The sequence below is a fragment of the Carcharodon carcharias genome, chromosome 7 (genome assembly GCF_017639515.1).
Source record: "Carcharodon carcharias isolate sCarCar2 chromosome 7, sCarCar2.pri, whole genome shotgun sequence".
Lineage (NCBI taxonomy): Eukaryota > Metazoa > Chordata > Chondrichthyes > Lamniformes > Lamnidae > Carcharodon > Carcharodon carcharias.
Genome location: NC_054473.1, coordinates 67,767,128 through 67,786,327, shown reverse-complemented (window position 1 = coordinate 67,786,327; position 19,200 = coordinate 67,767,128). Strand labels below are relative to the sequence as shown.

At 39.5% G+C, this 19,200-nt stretch overlaps 1 protein-coding gene across 1 annotated transcript in view; it reads left to right on the top strand.

Moving 5' to 3' along the window:
• Nucleotides 1-19,200, top strand: part of apeh (acylaminoacyl-peptide hydrolase) — a 90,239-nt gene that overhangs the window by 2,096 nt on the left and 68,943 nt on the right. Inside the window, exons 2-5 of the mRNA XM_041190865.1 lie at nt 14,138-14,267; nt 16,093-16,219; nt 17,562-17,652; nt 18,219-18,294. Of these exons, the coding sequence (XP_041046799.1) occupies nt 14,138-14,267; nt 16,093-16,219; nt 17,562-17,652; nt 18,219-18,294 (424 nt within the window). The remainder of the gene's footprint in view (nt 1-14,137; nt 14,268-16,092; nt 16,220-17,561; nt 17,653-18,218; nt 18,295-19,200) is intronic.

Below are 19,200 nucleotides of genomic sequence, written 5' to 3'. Positions count from 1 at the left end.
CACTCATCCCCTTGAGCCAGCTCCACTATTCAATAAGATCATGGCTGATCTGTTTGTGTTTTGAATTCCACATTCCTATCTACCCCCCAAAACCTTAAGATTCTCGTTAGGCAAGGGAATCTATCTACCTGTGCCATAAAAATATTCAATGACCCTGCTTTCACTGCCTTCGGAGGCAGAGGGTTCTCTGAGAGAAAAAAAATTCTCCTCATCTCTGTCCTAAAATGGCAACCCCTAATTTTAAAACAATGTTCTTCCTATCCACTCTATCGGAGGCCCTCATAATTTTTTACACCTCAATTAATTTGCCCATCAGCCCCCTCATAGTTAAAATTTTACATTTTAAGTGACATACTCGTAAATCCTCTCCGTACCATCTCTAGTGCGATTATATCCTTCTGGTAATGCCGTGACCAAGACTGCATGGTACTGGACAGGGAAACTTTTCAAGAGTTTCTGCCTAGACAGGAAAAATTGATATTGTGGTAACTCCTGAGGCGAAGGATCAGGCTCTCTCTTGTTGATAAGCTGTAGAATGGGAATAAGTTGAAAGTGAGTCCTGAGACTTGGGTTTTAAAAAATTACAAATTATGAGAGGCAACAAAGACTGAAGAAGTTAAGGGGTTCAAATTTGAGGTCTCAAAGAAGTCCAGATCAGATCGTTAGTAGAATAAGTGAGGATGTGGACAGTTCATAAATTATCAATAAAAATGTGGATATTGGAAATCTGAAATAAAACAGAAAATGCTAGAAATATTCAGCAGGTCTGGGAGCACCTGTGGAGAGAGAACAGTTAGCTTTTCAGGTTGATGGCTCTTCATCATTTCATATTTTATGTATTACCATAAGCTGCTTTTACCAGTATACAACCTTAGAAATCATACTATTTTAAAGAGTGTCCTGGTCAATTGTATAACTAGGACTGTGGATATCTGCAATAAGATAGATGAATTAGTGGCACAAATAGGTAAATGATTTAGATCTAATTGCCATTACAGAAACATGGTTACGAGGTGATCAAGGTTGGGAAATAAATATTCCAAGGTGCACAATATTTTAGAAAGACGGAGAATGGTCAAGTTGGGGTGGGGTAGCCTTTGTAGTAAAGTATGACACACGAACATTAGCAAGAAAGGATCTGGCCTTTGAAGATCATGAAGTAGAATCAGTATGGGAGGAAATTAGGAATATCAAGAATCAGAAAACGCTGGTGGGAGTAATTTATAGATCCCCTAACAATAGTTATACTGTTGGGCGGAGCATTAAACAAGAAATGATTGGAGCCTGTAACAAAGAAATGTAGTAATTGTTTTTTTCCATTAATTTATGGGATGTAGCAATCGCTGACTAGGCCAGCATTTATTGCCCATCCCTAATTGCCCTTGAGAAGGTGGTAGTGAGATGCATCCTTGAACTGCTGTAGATACACCCACAGTGCTGTTAGGGAGGGAGTTCCAGGATTTTGACCTAGCGAGAGTGGAGGAATGATGATATACTTCCAAGTCAGGATGATGAGTGGCTTGGAGGGCCAGGCGATGGTGTTCCCATGTATCTGCTGCCCTTGCCCTTCTAGATGGTAATGGTCGTGGGTTTGGAAGGTGCTGCCTAAGGAGCCTTGGTGAGCTTCTCCAGTGCATCTTGTAGGTGGTACACTGCTGCCGCTGTTTGTCAGTGGTAGAGGAAATGAATGTTTGTGGAAGAGGTTCCACTCAAGTTGGGTGCTTTGTCCTGGATGGCATCAACCTTTTTGAATGTTGCACTTCCAGGCAAGTAGAGAGTATTCCATCACACTCCTGACCTGTGCCTTGTAGATGGTGGACAGCCTTTGGGGAGTCAGGAAGTGAGTTACTTCCTGCACGATTCATAGCCCCTGACCTGCTCTTGTAGCCACAGTACTTACATGGCTAGACCAGTTCAGTTTTTGGTAATGGTAACCCCCCCACCCAAGATATGAATGTGTGAGACTTTAATCTTAATATAGACTGGGACAATCAAATTGGCAAAAATAGTCTAGAAGATGAATTTGTGAAGTGTTTTTGTGACAGTTTCTTGGAGCAGTATGTAGTGGAACCAATTAAGGATAAAGCTATCGTAGATCTAGTATTATGTAATGAAGCAGGATTAATTAGAAATGTCACAGTAAAAGATCCAGTGGGAAATAGTGACAGTGCATTCAATTTCATGGTAAGTTTGAATCTTAAATCTTAAACTTAAACAAAGCCAATTACATAGGTATGAGGGGAGAACTGGCTAAGGTTAATTGGGTAAATAGATTAAAAGGTATGGAGGTAAATTAACAATGGGAAAGATTTAAAGAATAATTCAAAATGTTCAACAAAAATACATACCATCGAAGAACAAAAACTCAGCAAGAAACTTACTTTGGGAATTAAGTATAGTATTAGATTAAAAGAGGCTTAAAATGTTACATAAAAATAGTAGCAAGTTTGTGAATTGGGAGTGTTTTAAAAAAGGGCCACCAAAAAGTTGATGATAAGGGAAAAAATAGAATATGAGAGTAAACTAGTCAGAAATTTAAAAACAGGTTATAAGAGCTTTTATAAGTATATAAAAAGGGAGAGAGTAGCTAAACTAAACATTGGTCCCTTAGAAGCAGAGATAGGAGAAATTATGACAGGGAATGAGGAAATGGCAGAGGCATTGAACAAATATTTTGTCTGTCATTAGAGCAGAAGATACAAGTTCCATATGAGAAATAGTCAATAGACTAAGGGCTAAAAAAAAAGAGGAAATTTCAGAAATTAATATCAGCAGTGATAAAGTATTGGAGAAACTTAAGGGAATAAAATCCACAAATCCCTGAGTCCTGATGGCCTTCGCCCTGGGGTTCTAAAGGAGATAGTTGCAAAGATAATGGATGGTGCTAGCTGTGATTTTCCGAAATTCCTTAGATTCAGGAATGGTCCCACGAGATTGGAAGTTGACAAATGTTACACTGCTTTTCAAGAAAGGAGGGCGAGAGAAAATAGTGAACGACAGGCTAGTTAGCCTAGCCTGAGTCATTGGGAATATGTTGGTATCTATGATTAAGGAAGTTTTGTTATGCTTTTCTAAGTGGATTATTATTAGAACAAATCAGCATGGTTTTACTGAAGTGAAACCCTGTTTAATAAATTTATTGGAGTATTTGAGGAGGTAACTAATAGAGTAGATAAAGGGGAACCCTTTTATTACCCGGATTTCCAAGAGCCATTTGAAAAGGCGCCACACAGTGGTTAATAGGCAAAATAAGCTGGAGAGAGGATTGGTTAATGGATAGAAAAGACAATAGGCATAAACGGAGTTTTTTCAAGTTGGCAGGCAGTGGATAGTGGAGTGCAGCAAGGATCAGTGTTGGGGCCTCTGTTATTTATAATCCATATCAATGACTTGGATGAAGAGATAGAGAATAATGTATCTAAGTTTGCTAATTATACCAAAATAAGTGGAAAGGTAAGCTGTGGGAAGAACAGACAGGCTACAAAGAAATATAGACAGGTTAGGTGAGTGAGCAACATGATGGCAGATGGAGTATAACATCGGGAAGTGTGAAGTTATTCACTTTGGTCGTAAGAATAAAAAAGCAGAATTTTTTTTTAAATGAGAAACTTGTAAGTGTTGATATTCAAAGAGACTTGGCTGTGCTTGTACAAGGAACACAAAGTTAACATGAAGTTGCAGCAAGCAATTGGAAAGACAAGTGGCATGTTGGCCTTAACTGCAAGGGGATTGGACTACAGGAATAAAGAAGCCTTGATACAGGGTTTTGCTGAGACTGCACCTGTAGTAGTCTGTGGATTTTGGTCTCCACATTTAAGAAAGGGTACATTTACCATGGAGGCGGTACATTGAATGTTCACTAAATTTTGTCCCTGGATGAGGGGGTTGTCCTATAATAGGCTGAGTAAATTCAGCTTATATTTTCTGGAGTTTAGAAGAATGAGAGACAACCTCATTGAAATCTACAAGATTCTGAAGGGGCATGAAAGGGCGGATGCTTGTTTCTGTTAGTTGGGGAACCTTAAACATGGGGTACAGTCTCAGAATAGGAGGCCGATCATTTAGGACTGAGATGAGAAATTTCTTCACCCAAAGGGTTGTGAATCTTTGGAATTCTCTACCCCAGAGGGTTGTGGATACTCCATCATTGACTTGGATTGACAAAGTTTTAGTGTCTCAGGGAATTAAGGGATATGGGGAGGAGGTGGGAAAATGGAATTGAAGCCCAAGATCGTATTGAATAGTGGAGCAGGCTTGATGGGCCATGTGGTCTACTCCTGCTCCTATATCTTATGTTCTTAACTCATGATTGCGCAACATTTTTTTGACATGCAGAACTTGAGTCCACTTCTTCAATTATAACTGGAAGTTAATCTTTTTGAAAGATTAAAATTATTTTTATATTGCTCCAGTGCTCGGCACAATCAAGGTAATTAAAAAAGGACCTTTTGATCCCATCACATAGCATATGCTTTAGCCATAATCTTCCAAGTGCTTTAGATTCAGGAATTTTCCCTTTAGATAGGAAAATTGCATATGTAACGCCAATATTTGAGAAAAGTGAAAAACCTGCTCGCCTAACATCTGTTGTGAGGAAGATGTAAGGGGGGGTTGTACAGGGGTGGGCGCAGACCCAATCGGCGCCACCAATTGGTTCCTCGCCACCATTTTATGTGGGCGGGCCAATTAAGGCCCGCCCAGCATGACACGCACCCGAAAGCGCTGTAAGGTCCTGTGCGGGCAGCTAGGCAGGGTGGTTTCCCTGAGTCGGGAGCGTGCTCTTTTTAAGTTTGAAAAATAAATAAAGAAAAAGAAATTTTAAGACATGTCCCCTTATGTGACAGTATCACATGAGATGGGGCATGTCAATGAACTTTAATGAAAAACTTATTTAATTTATAAACCCTTCATGAAACCTCATCCCACCCATGTATGAGGTTCCATGAACAATGCAAAGGCCCACCTGCCAACCTTAAGCTTGGATGGGCAGCTTTCTCAATAAGTTTAATTAGTTAATTAATGGCCTTAACAGGCCTCTGACAGTTCGCCAGGCGAGCAACCGAGTCGGCTGCACACCCACCAAACTGAAAATCTAAATGATGTGGGGTGACGTCAGGACGTCACCCCACGTCATTTTACACCTCGGCAAGCAGGCCCCGCCCCCCCGCTCAGCGAGCTGAAAATTTTCCCCTTAGAAATCTGTAATTAAGGACAAAGTGACTGAGTGACTTAGAGAAATTTGTACTGCTTAGACAGAGCCAACGTGATTTTGTAATGATTAAATCATGTCTTAATGAACCTAACTGAATTTCTTTTGTGAAAGCAACTATAATTGTGGATAGGGGACTGTTTATGGATATAATTTATATGGATTTCCAGATGGTATTTAATAAGGTTCTAACCAAGGGACTGTTAACTAAAATTAAAGCTCATGGAGCTGAAGGCAAATTATTGACCTGGTTAGGAGATTGGGAGATTTGTTAGGCAATAGAAGACAGCAAGTCGAGATAATGGATGTGTACTTGAAATGGAAGGAAATGATTAGTAGTGTTTCACTGTGCTGGCATCTCAACTATTCACTATTTATGAATGACTCAGCACAATTAACCATATATCCAAGTTTGGCAGTGGCATAAATAATGGTGGCATGCTAAGTAATGCAGACAGGAGCATAAAATCACAAAGAGACAAGGATAGCTTCATTAGTATTCATCTACAAAAGTTTTGCCCACTCAATGTAGGCAAGTATGAGGTCATTTGTTTTGGACCAAAAAGCATAGTTGCTCGTGTGTTTTAAATAGTGAAAAACAAGAACAATGGAGGCACAAAAAGACTTGGGGTTTCCTGTACGTAAAAATGTAGTGTTCAGATACAAAAAATAATTAAAATGGCTAATTAAATGTTGTTATTTATACCCAGAGGCCTTGAATGTGGATGGGAGGATGGCTGGGTACAGCTATACAAATTCCTGGTGGTTCTTAGGCTGTCTCTTGAAGTCAGGGATGACTAGCTTCCAATCTGGGTCAGTGGTTTCTGAGGTATCTGAGGTGTCCAATGCATGATCTACAGGCTCTTCTGCGTGTGAGGCAGGTGATGCCTGAAGGGTCAGGTAGATGAGGTTGTTAGAGACTTGTGTGTTCTCTCCGATGCCTCAATGCCGTCTGTGTTCCTGAAAATGTCTTGATTTGTCCTCTGCCTTCCTGAATGAACCCTCTTCACTTTGGTTGGTCACAAGCCAGGGACTCCCTTGAGTTGGTTGGGATGTTTGATATCTTCAGGGATGCTCTGAGGACGTCCCTAAATTGTTCCCACTTTCCTTCTGCGAGTCTCCTGCTGTGACTGAGTAACGATAGAAGTTACTTCGGGAGTCTGGGGTCAGGCATATGAGAGGAGATTACAGCTGGAATACTGAGTGCCATTCTGGACACCACATCTTAGAAAGGATATATTGGCTTTGGAAGGAATGCAATGAAGGTTGACCAGAATGTTATCAAGGCTTCACAGGTTAAATTAAGAGGAGCGATTACATAAACTAGGCTTGTAATCCCTGGAATATGGATAACTAAAGGGTGATTTGATTGAGTTTTTTAGAATTTTGGAAGGAACTGATGGGGTAGATGGAGAGAAAATTTCTGCTGGTAGAAGAGTTTGGGCCGTAACTTTAAAAGAGCCAGGCCATTCAGAAGAGAAGTTGGGAAACACTTCATAGAAAAAGTGGTAGATATGTAGAATTCCCTCTCAAAAAGCAGCATATGCTTAGCTCAGTAAATAATTTTAAATCTTAGATTGATAGGTTTTTATTAGTCAAGGCTATTAAGAGATATCGAGCAAAGGCAAATGAATGAAGTGGGTGATAGATCAGTCAGGATATATTGAATGGCAACAGAACAGGCTTTAGGGGGCTGAATGGTTTTGACATTTCTATGATGTTGCTAAGTGCAAAATTTTGGATGCTGTGTTTCCTGTCTTCCAGCAGTGACAACACACTGGTAATATAGCATTTTCAGATGTCCTGAGGTCACGAAAGGCACTATATAAATGCAAGCTTGATTGTTCTTTCTTGGTGTTCAGGAAAACAGATTCTTTTCCCCTGAGGACCAACTAGACTATCTTGGGCCTGGATCAGTATAAATCAACAAAAATGTACATTATGGAAGCTACACAGGTTTGCAGCAAATAGGCTGCTAAGGATTAGGCAAATTTCACTTGATGGATTCAACATCAAGAGAAAGCTATGAGGTCAACTGTAAGGACATGTGGTGCTTGTTTCCCAGTTAATGAAGCTGCAGAGTAATTAGGCTCTGGGAAGCTGTTGACCACAAGTCCCTAACCTGATTTCTTTGATTTCTGCAGCATGGTTGTGTTTGTAAAGCTTAGAACTGTGGCAAAGTGTAATTAGCTATTATTTCCCTGAATATGTGAATAATTCACAATTTGTTTCTGTTGCTCAACTGTCATCTGGAAGTGGACTGTACTGTAGGGTCAGTACAATGAGTAGTTACGAAATGTTTGTGTTGAGCCTTTTTTTTCTTAATTTTAATTGTAGATATGCAGAGAGAGAGCTCTTTGTACTCTGCCCATTTTAATGGAATATTTGAATTAAATGATGTGGATCTAGTGCATCTGTTCTACAAATATTCAGAATTATGATTTGCTAATATTTGCAGTTGTTTTATTGTCTGTTCTTAGGCCATTTGATTTTTTATAAACCCATTGGGTATTTGCTCTGGAGAATGTCTGAAAAACTGGCTTAGCCTGATTAGCTTCACTGCAAATGTGTGTCTGAATTTCAGTTTGTAGAGAGGCCAGCAGTTCAGACTTTCCAATTCCTGGCTGTTGGACCACATTTTCAACCTGGCTTATAATTTATTTACAATTGTTTGATGTGAGATACCAAGTGTAGCATTTCCATTGAATCTTTGGGCGGTGTATTGAGTTGTGATATTTTGCCCTCTGCAGTGGTTTAACAAATCCGGAAGCATGCTGTTTATAAATGTTTAATGGGCTTTCTTGCAACTAACACAAAGAACAAAACATTGGGGAGCGTGCCTTCACGTCTCAAATTCTGCTGAGACAGATGGAATGTAGGCTTTGTTTCGCTGACTGCTGTTAAGGTCTTAAAATGTCAATATTGGTCACTAATTTAGAGATCTTGCTCAGTATTGATAACATACGAATATAAGGAATATGTTCATATAGCCCATTGTGCTTGCTCTGCCATTCCATACAATCATTACTCATCTTCTGCCTCAACTCCACTTCTCTGCCCACTCCCCAAATCTGTGGATTCCCTGAGAGGTAGACAATTCCAAAGATTCACAACCCTCTGAGTGATGATATTTTTCCTTATCTCGGTTCTAAATGATCGACCCCATATCCTGAGATTGTGCCCATGTTCTAGATCGGTGTTCTCCAACAGAGTTTCAGTGCTTGCCAAACTTGTGGTGATCAGGTCACCTTTTTCACCACATGATAAAAAAATGTATGCAATATTAACAAAAGAAATGCACAATTTTGTGAAAATGGGTTTAAAGTTTTAAACTGTCAGCAATCAAGATCGATAAAATCACTCACTGTCACAGCTAGGAGAACAACTTCCAAACAGTCCAACTATTCTGCAAAGCATGTCTCCTGTATACACTGAAATTACTGTCCTGTTTCTGACAGTGTGCTCCAGTTTACTTCAAACAAAAATGTTCGAATTAACTGTCTCTATTTTATCAAAATTGTTATAAATAAAGACAGCAATCTCTATGTGCTGGCTTCTGGACTCTGACTTTTGCTTTGCTTACACTCTGTCGCCTGCCATTTCCAAACAGAGTCGGAATTTAATAGACTTTTGGCTCATGGTCAAGCTCTTGTAATTTCTCCTTTTAGCACTCTATTTCTTTTGATTGCTGTTTTCAACAGATCTATTAGGATGAATGCTGAGCACATTTTCATGTTGCTGTGCTGTCCCAGCTTCCAAAATTGCACATTTCAACCCTCATTGGCAGCCATGCAATGCTGTCCATCATTCAATCATCTCAACTGTTTTGCCAAAAACCGCCACCTACCAGCTAAATAAAAACCAAGTTCTTCAGTTAGCATCCCTTGTGTCATTAGATTCCAAAAGAAAATTTCAAGAGCAATCAGATGGCTGTCCTTCTGAAGGCAGGCCCTCCTTTCACAGCTTCACAGAGTGGTCCTGCCAGTCTAAATGTATCATCATTTAGAGGAACCCAGAGAGAACAGGAACAGAGAAGGTAACATGGCAGCTATTTTTCTTGTTTCATTGAGCGTGGCCCTTCAGCTTTCAAGTCACTAGAGAGCTAACAACTGAACTATTTTCTGCTAAGCACAATTGCAGTGTGTCTCCTGTCCAATAGCAATGTACTCAATTAGAAATGGATGAAAAGTAACAGTCTCGTGAGTCTGATCCATACTCATATGCACCGCTGCAACTTTGCCACAACTCAGTATTGTGTGGTTCTAAAAATTAACAGCATCAATTTGCTGCATGCCTTTGGTTGATTTGTTGCATTGGACAACACTGGTCTAGATTCCCAGCCAGGAGAAACAACCTCTTGGTGCCTATTTATGATGAAGAGTCATTTAATCTCAAAACATTACTCTGTTTCTCTCTCCACAGATTCTGCTAGACCTGCTGAGTTTTTTGTGTTTCTATCTCGGTGACTACCCTGTCAAGGCCCTTAAGAATTTTGCACGTTTCACTGAGATCATCCCTCATTCTTCTAAGAGGGCCCAATTTACTCCGCCTCTCATCATAGGACAACTCTCTCATCCCAGGAACCAATCTAATGAACCTTTGATGTATTGCTTTCAATGCAAGCATATCCTTCCTTACTGTGGAGGCCAAAACTGCATACTACTAAACCTCTGTACAATTGTAACAAGACTTCCTTATTCTTGTACTCCAATCTCCACACAATAAAGGCTAACATGCCATTTGCCTTCCTAATTGATTGCTGTACCTGCATGCTACTTTGTGTCCCTTGTTACAACTACACCCAATTCTCTCTGAACATCAGCATTTAGAAGTTTCATATTTTTGAAAAAATATATTGCCACATACTGCATCTACCACCCTGTTGTCCACTCATAACCTAGCTATATTTTTCTGCAGCCTCTTCGTGATCTCCTTGCATCTTATATTCCCACCTAGCTTTGTTTCATCAGCAAACTTGGATACTTTACTCTCGGTCTCCTCATCTAAGTCATTAATGTAGATGATATGTAGCTGAGACATTAGCTTTAATCCTTGGAACACTCCACTAGTAACAGCCAGCAAATGTGAAAATACTCCCTTTATCCCTGCTTCCTGCCTGTTAACTATTCCTCCATCCATTCTAATATATTATCCCCAACTCCATGAGCCATATCTTAAGTATTAAGCTTTTTTGTGGCACCCTATCAAATGCCTTTGAAACTTGAAGTCTACTACATTTACTGGTTTTCCCTTACCCTACCAGTTACATCCCCTCAATACATTAATCAAACATGATTCTCCTTTCGTAGAACCATGTTGACTTTGTCTGATCGTATTATGATTTTCGAAGTGTATTGTTAAGACTTCCTTAACAATAGATTCAAGCATTTTCCTGATGACTAATGCCATGACTAACTGGCTTGTGGTTCCCTTTTTTTCCCCCTCACCCTCCTTACTTGAATAGTTGTATTACATTTACTAGCTTCCAATCCACTGAGACCATTCTAGAATCTAAAGAATAAGCAGTGCATTCACTATCTCTGCAGCTGTCTCTTCTAGAACGTAGTCTATAGGCTATCAGCTGCTCCGGATTTGTTGGCTTTTAATCCCTTCATTTTCTCCAATATGCTTTCTCTGCTGATACTAATAAAGTTCCTCACTCAGATTATCCCCTTGGTTACCCTCTTTTTCTGGTATGAACTTGTGTTTTCTTCTGTGAAGAGAAGAACAAAAAATTGTGAATCCAGTTCAATTCCTCATTTTCAGCTTCTGCCCCACCACTTAAATCAAAACCATAGAGAACTACAAAAGGTAAACTGTTACAAAGGTTTAACAGATGAGACATTTCAGTTTTTATACATTAGCCTAGCCTGGTGCAAGCAAAACTGGTTCAATTTGTGTAAAACAAAATTAATTAAAAATTAAATAGATAGTAATCATGGCAAAGGAAAATTTATTTTGTGGGAGCTCAACTAAATGCTGAAACCAAATTTGCTTTCAAAGAGTTCCCTCAATGTTTAAACTCCACTGATGTTGCGAATATGTTGTGGGGAAAAATTGCACAGCACAGTTTGTACCAAATGCTTTTAGTACAATATTATTAATTCATCATCTTGACTCGATCCCTATGTATCACCGATGACAGTGCTCTGCTGTTTCAGCTGTTGCTGACACCCTCATCCTTGCCTTTGTTACCTCTAGACTTTACTATTCCAATGCACGGCAGGCTGGCCTCGCACATTCTATCCTCCATAACGTCATCCAAAACTCTGGTGTTTATACCCTTCTTCCCACCAAGTCTTGTTCACCTATCATTCCTGCGCTCTTCGAACGACCTTGACTCCCTGTTAAGCAACAGTTTGATTTTAAAATTCTCATCTTTGTTTTCAAATCTCTCTGTGCCCCCACCCCCCTTCCAGTTTCTGTGATGGTCTCTAGTGTTACAGCCCTCCAAGAGATCTGCCCTACTACAATTCCGACCTCTTGAGCATTTCAGATTTGAATTGCTACACCATTGGCTGTCATTCCTTAAGGTGCTAAGGCCCTAAACTCTGGAATTCCCTCCCTAAACAACTCCAGCACTCTTCCTCTACTTCCTCCTTTAAAGGTGCGACTTAAAACTTACCTCTGTCATCACTTATAGTCATCTGCCCTAATATCTCCTTGTGTAGCTGGTGTGAAAATTTTCTATGTAGCTCTCTTGTGAAGCACCTTGGAACTTAGTACATTAAAGGCACTATATAAATATGTTGTTATTGACAAACCTGGAACTACCAGTGCTTCACCCTGGTATTGTATAGCTCAAAATGTTCTTTTCAGATACTGCCCAAATTTAGAAGGCAAAAAATTATGAGAACATTTTTCACAATTTAAATGGATGTATTATTTAACTTAACACCTTTCATTGTACTAAAACCCTAATGACAGCACTGTCTGTATTGTCCTTAATGTTGGGTGGTGGTAGTGGTCTCAAAGAAAAGAAGTGTCGAGTGGTGTACCGCAGGGATCAGTGCTTGCCTGGGCCCCAGCTATACATGCTATAGTAAATGACTTGGATGAGGGAACCAAATGCAGTATTTCTGAGTTTGCTGACGACACAAAACTGGGCAGGATTGTGAGGAGGATGCAAGGAGGCTTCAGGGCAATTTAGACAAGTTGTGTCTGTGAGCAAACACGTGGCAGAAGCAGCATAACATGGATAAATGTGAAGTTATAAGCTTCGGTGTGAAAAACATAAAGGCAGAGTATTATTTAAACGGTGATATATTGGGAGATGTGGATGTACAAAGGGATCTGGGTGTCCTTGTACACCAGTCAATGAAAGTAAACAGGTAGGCGCAGCAAGCAATTAGGAAGGCAAATGGTATGTTGGCCTTCCTTGGAAGAGGATTTGAGTTCAGAAGTAGGGATGTCTTACTGCAGTTATACAAGGCCTTGGTGAGACCACACCTGGAGTATTGCATGCAATTTTGGTCTCCCTACCTAAGAAAGGATGTATTTGCCATGGAGGGAGTGCAGCAAAGGTTCACTAGGCTGATACTGAGGAAGGCAGGACTGTCATATGAGGAGAGATTGGTTAACTGGGCCTGTATTCACCAGAGTTTAGAAGAATGAGAGGGGATCTGATTGAAACGTATAAAATTCTAACAGGGCTAGACAAACTGGATGCAGGGAGGATGTTTCCCCTGGTTGGGGAGCCTAGAACCAGGGGCCACAGTCTCAGGATACGAGGCAGGTCATTTAGGACTGAGATGAGGAAAAATTTCTTCACTCAGAAGGTGGTCAACCTGTGGAATTCTCTATCCTAGAAGGCTGTGGAGGCAGGGTCACTGAGTATATTCAAGAAAGAAATTGATAAATTTTTGGATATTAAGGGCATCAAGGGAAATGGAGATAAAGCAGGAATATGGCATTGAGATAGAGGATCAGCCATGATCATATTGAATGATGGAGGAAGCTCAAAGGGCTGAATGGCCTACTCCTCCTAGTTTTTAAGTAGGAATTTGTATTAATAAAGCGTCATACCATATTCTCATGACATCTGGAAATATTTTGCAAAGAATTAAAACTTTTTGAAGTGCTGTCATTTTTTCTTTGTAACCAAATGTACAAAACATGACAGCTGGTGAAATTTAAATTCAATTGAAAAATAAGGATACAGAGCTCATCTCAGTCATTGATTGTTGTAGAAACCCATCTGGTTCATTACCGTCCTTTAGGGAAAGAAATCCACCACTCTTAACTGGCCTGCAAGTGACTCCAGACCCACAGCAATGTGGTTGACTCATTTTTCCTTCTGAAGTGGCTTAGCAAGCCCTTCAATTCAAAGGCAATTAGGGATGGACAACAAATACTGGCCTTGCCAATGAAGTCAACATCCCATGAAAGAAAGAAAAAACAAGTATGCACACAGTAAGGTCCCACAACCGGCAAGCAAATGAATGAACATTTTGATGAATAATCTTTTTGATTTCTTTGAGGGAAAAATATTTGTAAGAGCACAAAGAGAACCTCCTGTTCTTTAAATAGTGTAATTGGATCATTTATGTTTACCTGAACAAACAGACAAGGTCTTGGTTTCATGCCTCCTCCAAAAGAGTGCAACTGACGATTCAGCACTTTAGTACTGCGCTAAAGTGCCAGTCTAGATTATCTGCTCAGTTCTGTAATGGTGCTTGAACCTTCTGACTCAGCGCAAAGCGTACTACCAACTGAATTACACAGACATAAATACTGTAAGGGAAGTTATTTTACCTTGGTGTGGAGAGGACCTGTTCTTATGCTAAAACTTGCAATGAATTTAACTGATAAATAAAATATACCTAATGCCATATGTAAACCAAATCTAATGTCAGGCACTTAGTGATGATCAATTTCAAAATTGTACTTGATATCATGAATAAATCATACTACTATTTCTTATTGAAGGTGGTCACTAATCCCAAGGAGATTGCTGGGATCTACAAAGAGCTGAGCAAATTCCCATCTTTGTCAAAAGCCTGCATTGGACCAGAGGTTGTTTCCCAGTATGGGGGTAAACACTGCAACATTTATACAGGTAACTGCAGAAAAGAGGTTTGTGGTTTACATCTAAACAGGTTAAGCAGAGCAATATACTGTATCTCTTTGGAGAGAAAACAGTTTCAGGTCATTACCACTCACTGATTTTAAAAAAAAGTTCTTCTTCACATCCCCTTGTATCTTTTTCGAAAAGCTTTAATCTGTGTCCCTCATCTTTGTACCATCAGCTAATGGGAACAGCTTTTCTTTGACTACCTTATTTAAACCTGTTATAATCTTGGACACCTCTATCAAATCTCCCCTCAATCTTGTTTGTCCCAAGGAGAACAACTTCAGCTTCTCTAACCTAACTTTGTAACTAAATTCACCCCCTCATCCCAGAACCGTTCTGGTAAATCTCCTCTGCACCTCCTCGAGGACCTTCACGTCTCCCCTAAACTAGTCACCAGAACTGGACACAATAGTCCAGCTGTGTCCTAACCAGAGTTTCATGAAGGCTCAGCATAACTTTCTTGCTTTAGTAATCAATACCTCTATTTATGAAGCCCAAGGTCGCATATGATTTGCTAACTACTCTCTCAATATATCCTGCCATTTTCAAAGATTTAGGCACATGAAACTCCAAGTCCCTCTATTCCTGTACACTCTTTAGAGCTGCATCGTTAAATCCATATTGCCTCTCCCTATCCCTTCTGCTGAAATGCATCACTTGACACTTCACTGTCTTAAATTCCATCTGCCATTTGCCTGTCCATTCTGCTGGCTTCCCTAGGTCCTGTTGTGGTCTATTAGTGTATCTTCACTGATTGCTACACCTCCACATTTGATATCACTGGCAAATTTTGAAATGTTCCTCTGTATTTCAATATCCAAACCATTTATATATATCAAGAAAGCAGTGGTCCTGGCACTGAACCTTGGGGAAGACCTCTGCCTACCATCCTCCAGTCTGAAAAGCAACTATTTACCATGACTCGCTGTTTTCTGGTCTTAAGACAATTTTTTATCCCAGCTGATATTTATCCACCTATTCCATGAGCTTCAATTTTGCTAACCAGTCTTTTGTGTTGTAGTTTGTTAAACTTTGTCTTAAAATCCATATAGACAACATTCACTGCATTTCTTCCATCAACCTTCTCTGTTACTTCAAAAAAATCAGTATGATTAGTGAAATAGTGTGTCTTTTACAAATCTGTGCAGGCCCTCCTTCATTCACTCAAGCCTCTCCAAGTGCCTGTTTCTTTTTTTCCCCCTGATTATTGTTTCTGTAACCTACCCACCACTAATGTTAAACTGATGTTACATAGTTACTAGGAATGTCCTTCCACCTTTCCTTGAACAAGGTTTCACATTTGCCACTTCCCAATTCTCTGGCATCTCACCAGAATCTAGGGAAGATTGGAAGATTATGGCAAGCCCTTCTGCTGTCTTCACTCCTATTTCCCTTAGAAACCTGGGATACAAGCCATCAGAGCAGGCAACTTAACCAATCTAAGAATAGCCTGACTTGCCAGTATGTCCTGCCTAACCATTATCTCTATTATCTCTGTTTCTATCAATATTTTGTCAACACCCTCTTTTGCAGTTATTGCTCTAACTTTAACTTTTAATCGTACAGCAAAAACTGTATAACTCCCCTTTAAAAGACTTTACAGAAGCACAGAACAAAACTAGGTTGTTTTAATTCCGGATCAGCTTGATGCTACTAAATATATCACAACTGTGGGCATTCCTGAGAGAGTCTCTCTCAATTAATCCCTTCCCAGGAATAGGATTGTCCAAATGTTAGCTATCTTCTTGACACCGCACTAAATATTTATTGCACGTTGCTTTAAGAATTGTTAATTATTTTTCTGTTTCAGAATGGTCTCAGAGAGATCTGGAGCGAGCCGAGCGGGTGAAATTCTGCCGACAGTATATCATGTTTTACGATGAAGATTCCATTGTGTATACGGGCCCCTCTGGAAACTGCACAGAGCTACAGGGCGAGTGAGTAGAACACTATCTATCTTTACAGTAATCACTCCATCATGTAGAGTTCTCCCAAAGGTTCAGTGAGTATTTGAAGCACAGTGCTCATGCAGAGATAATTTAACAGTGTGACATTAAAGGCACAATAATTCCAAAACTTGAGCAGATATTTTAAGCTAACATCAATGCAATATTGAGGGAATACTACACTGTCAGAGCTACCAACTTGCAGGCAAGATGTTAAAATGGCAACCCTATCTATTAGGCTGGACTTAAAGGTCCCTTGGCACTATTCAAAGAGGTGAAGAAGACCTGCCAATAACACAAACTAATGGCATGTTAAGTAGTGTAGATGGGAGCATAACATTTACAAAGAAACATTGATAGATTAAGTGAGTGGACAACACTAGCAGATGAATTCTGTATAACCCAAAAAAAAGGATAGATCTGAGTATTTTTAAATGGTGACAAGCTATGAAAAATGGGGGTCCAAAGAGATTTTGGGGCCCATATACACAAATCACTAAAATGTAGTGTTTAGGTACAAAAATAAATCAAAAAAGCTAATAGAATTTTGGACTTCACATCTGGAGAGGTAGAATATAAAGGGAAAGATGTTTTGCTATAGCTGTACAGATCCCTGGTTAAATGACATCTGGAGGACTATGTACAGTTTTGGACACTGTACCTTAGAAAAGAGATAAGAGGTATTGGCCTTGTAAGTTGCCTGGCGAAGATTCGCTAGAATTTTACCAGGGCTCCCAAGTGTTAAATTATGAGAAGTGACTACACAAATGAGACTTATATTCCTTGGACTCTGGAAGATTAAGGGGTGACTTGATTGAGGTTTTTAGGATTTTTAAAGGAATTGTTATGGTAGATTAGGTAAACGTTTTCTATTGGTGGAAGAGCCTAGGACAAAGGAGGCATAACCTTCAAATCAGAACCAAGCTGTTCAGGAGAAAAGTTAGGAAACACTTCTTCACATAAACAGCGGTAGAAATCTAAAATTCTTCCCCCACAAAAAAAAATCAGCTACTATCACAGTTCATAATTTTAAATCTGAGATTACTAGATTTTGTTGGCCAAGGGCATTAAGGAATATGGAGCTGAAGGAGGTGGATAGAGTTGGGATGTACATCAGCCATGATCTTGTTGAATGGTGGAACAGGCTCCTGTTCCTGAGTTCCTATGCCTGGCTAATGTTTGTCCTTCAACGAATACCACCATCTAATTGGTGTTTATGGTGACTTGCAATGTTTATGAGGCTGCAATCAAAGTAATTTATTGGCAGTAAGATGTTTGGGACACAGTGAGGTTGTGAAATATGCTGTATAATTACAAGTTCTTTTTTCTGAAGGCTATTGAGCAGAGAGTCTCCCTCTGGATTTTTAAAGGTTGTTCTCCGGGACCACACCAACAAAAGGGGAGAGGAGAAGCAATTTCTGGAGGTAAGTTTGCAACTGCAACTTATTGCTTGATTTGTAGCTGATTGTGCTGCAATACTTACTTCATAAAAACTCAAACTGAACATCGGCCATTGTCACCTTTTGACAAAAAAACAAGAATGGAAACATTTTCATGTGTAATTGGAATCCCTGTTATTTATTGTGTGCTCTTCAAACATTTCCCAGCTGAAATTTTGTTTGTCAAGGGCCTATACAGAGCCAGTGCTTAGTGGAAAATGATGCACGTGCTTTCTGCAATTTTCTATCCATTGACAATAGTCCCTTAGAACCGTTTTCTGATATTCCTTTGTCAATGGTGTGGGATCTCTCAATTTACCCTGTGGTGCTCTCTGAAACTTTTGGTGAAATTATCACCTTGTGGCCATTCATGGGCAGCTTTTGCTGTATTATTTTTGTAAGATTTTATAAACCAGATTTTATCTAGAAATTGTTGCTATCACCTTTAATGTCCTGATCTTGGATTTGACATTAAATTTATCACAATAATTATTGAGCTTCTTTGAGTATGTTGTGGTCAGCACTCTTAAACTGATTGATCCCACTTACAGATCTGGAACAAAAACTCCAAGGAGAAGAGTATAAACCTGACTGCACTTGACAAACATGGCAAGGTGTATGAAGACGGTACGAATTTAGCTGGAAGCAAACAGTATTTATTCAGAAAGGCAATGCTTAGCTCTATTGATTTTTTAAATAAGACTTGCAGTATATCCTGTTGTTTGCATGTGGAAAGAGAAGGGAAATTGAATTTTATTCTTCTGCTGTATTCAGCAAAAGCAGACAATGACATGGTAGGATTTAGCTCTGGCTATTAAAAACTATAAGTATAGCTTTGGAAAAATGGAGAAAGGAAGCAAGAGCAAATTTCACAATTTTTTTTAGTGTCTGTCCAGATGTGAATTCTCTTACACCCGATAGCCCTAACAGTCAAAACGTATCCTGTACAAAATTCCCCCTTCCCAAAATAAAATGTAGATTTTTGCATAAACCAGAATAGGGACCTCTGCTATACAAGATTCAATATAAACATGGAGCTTTAAAGCTGCATTAGGCCTCATTACAGTTGAAAATGATATTTTTTAAAATTCTAGTTCTTTTTAAGAAATATGAAGTTTAATACTGCACTGGCCATGGGATGATGTGATATAAATTCAGTGCAGAATCTTATCAATATTTTGGCAGCTGACATCAATGTTGAAATTCATTTTTAATTATGCTTTTGTTGTGAATATTTTGCCCACGGTGAGAGTTGTCAGTGCTGTGGAATGGAATATTTCCCATTTTGGGCATTCAGCATCAAATGTTCCAAGATCAGGTAGAGTGTAATTAGATGTCGAAGAAAGCTCTCTTCACTTTCTAAATGTCAGAATAATGATTCCAAGTTTTAACTTCGTATGAACACTTTCCCATTGCCTACATCAGAGGACCCCGAACAGAGGTTGCAGAGCTGTACGTGACTTCCTGGAACCAGGCATTGTGGCCCTCGTAGTCCCAAGCTGCTCAGTCCTATTTACACATTTCTTATGTGCG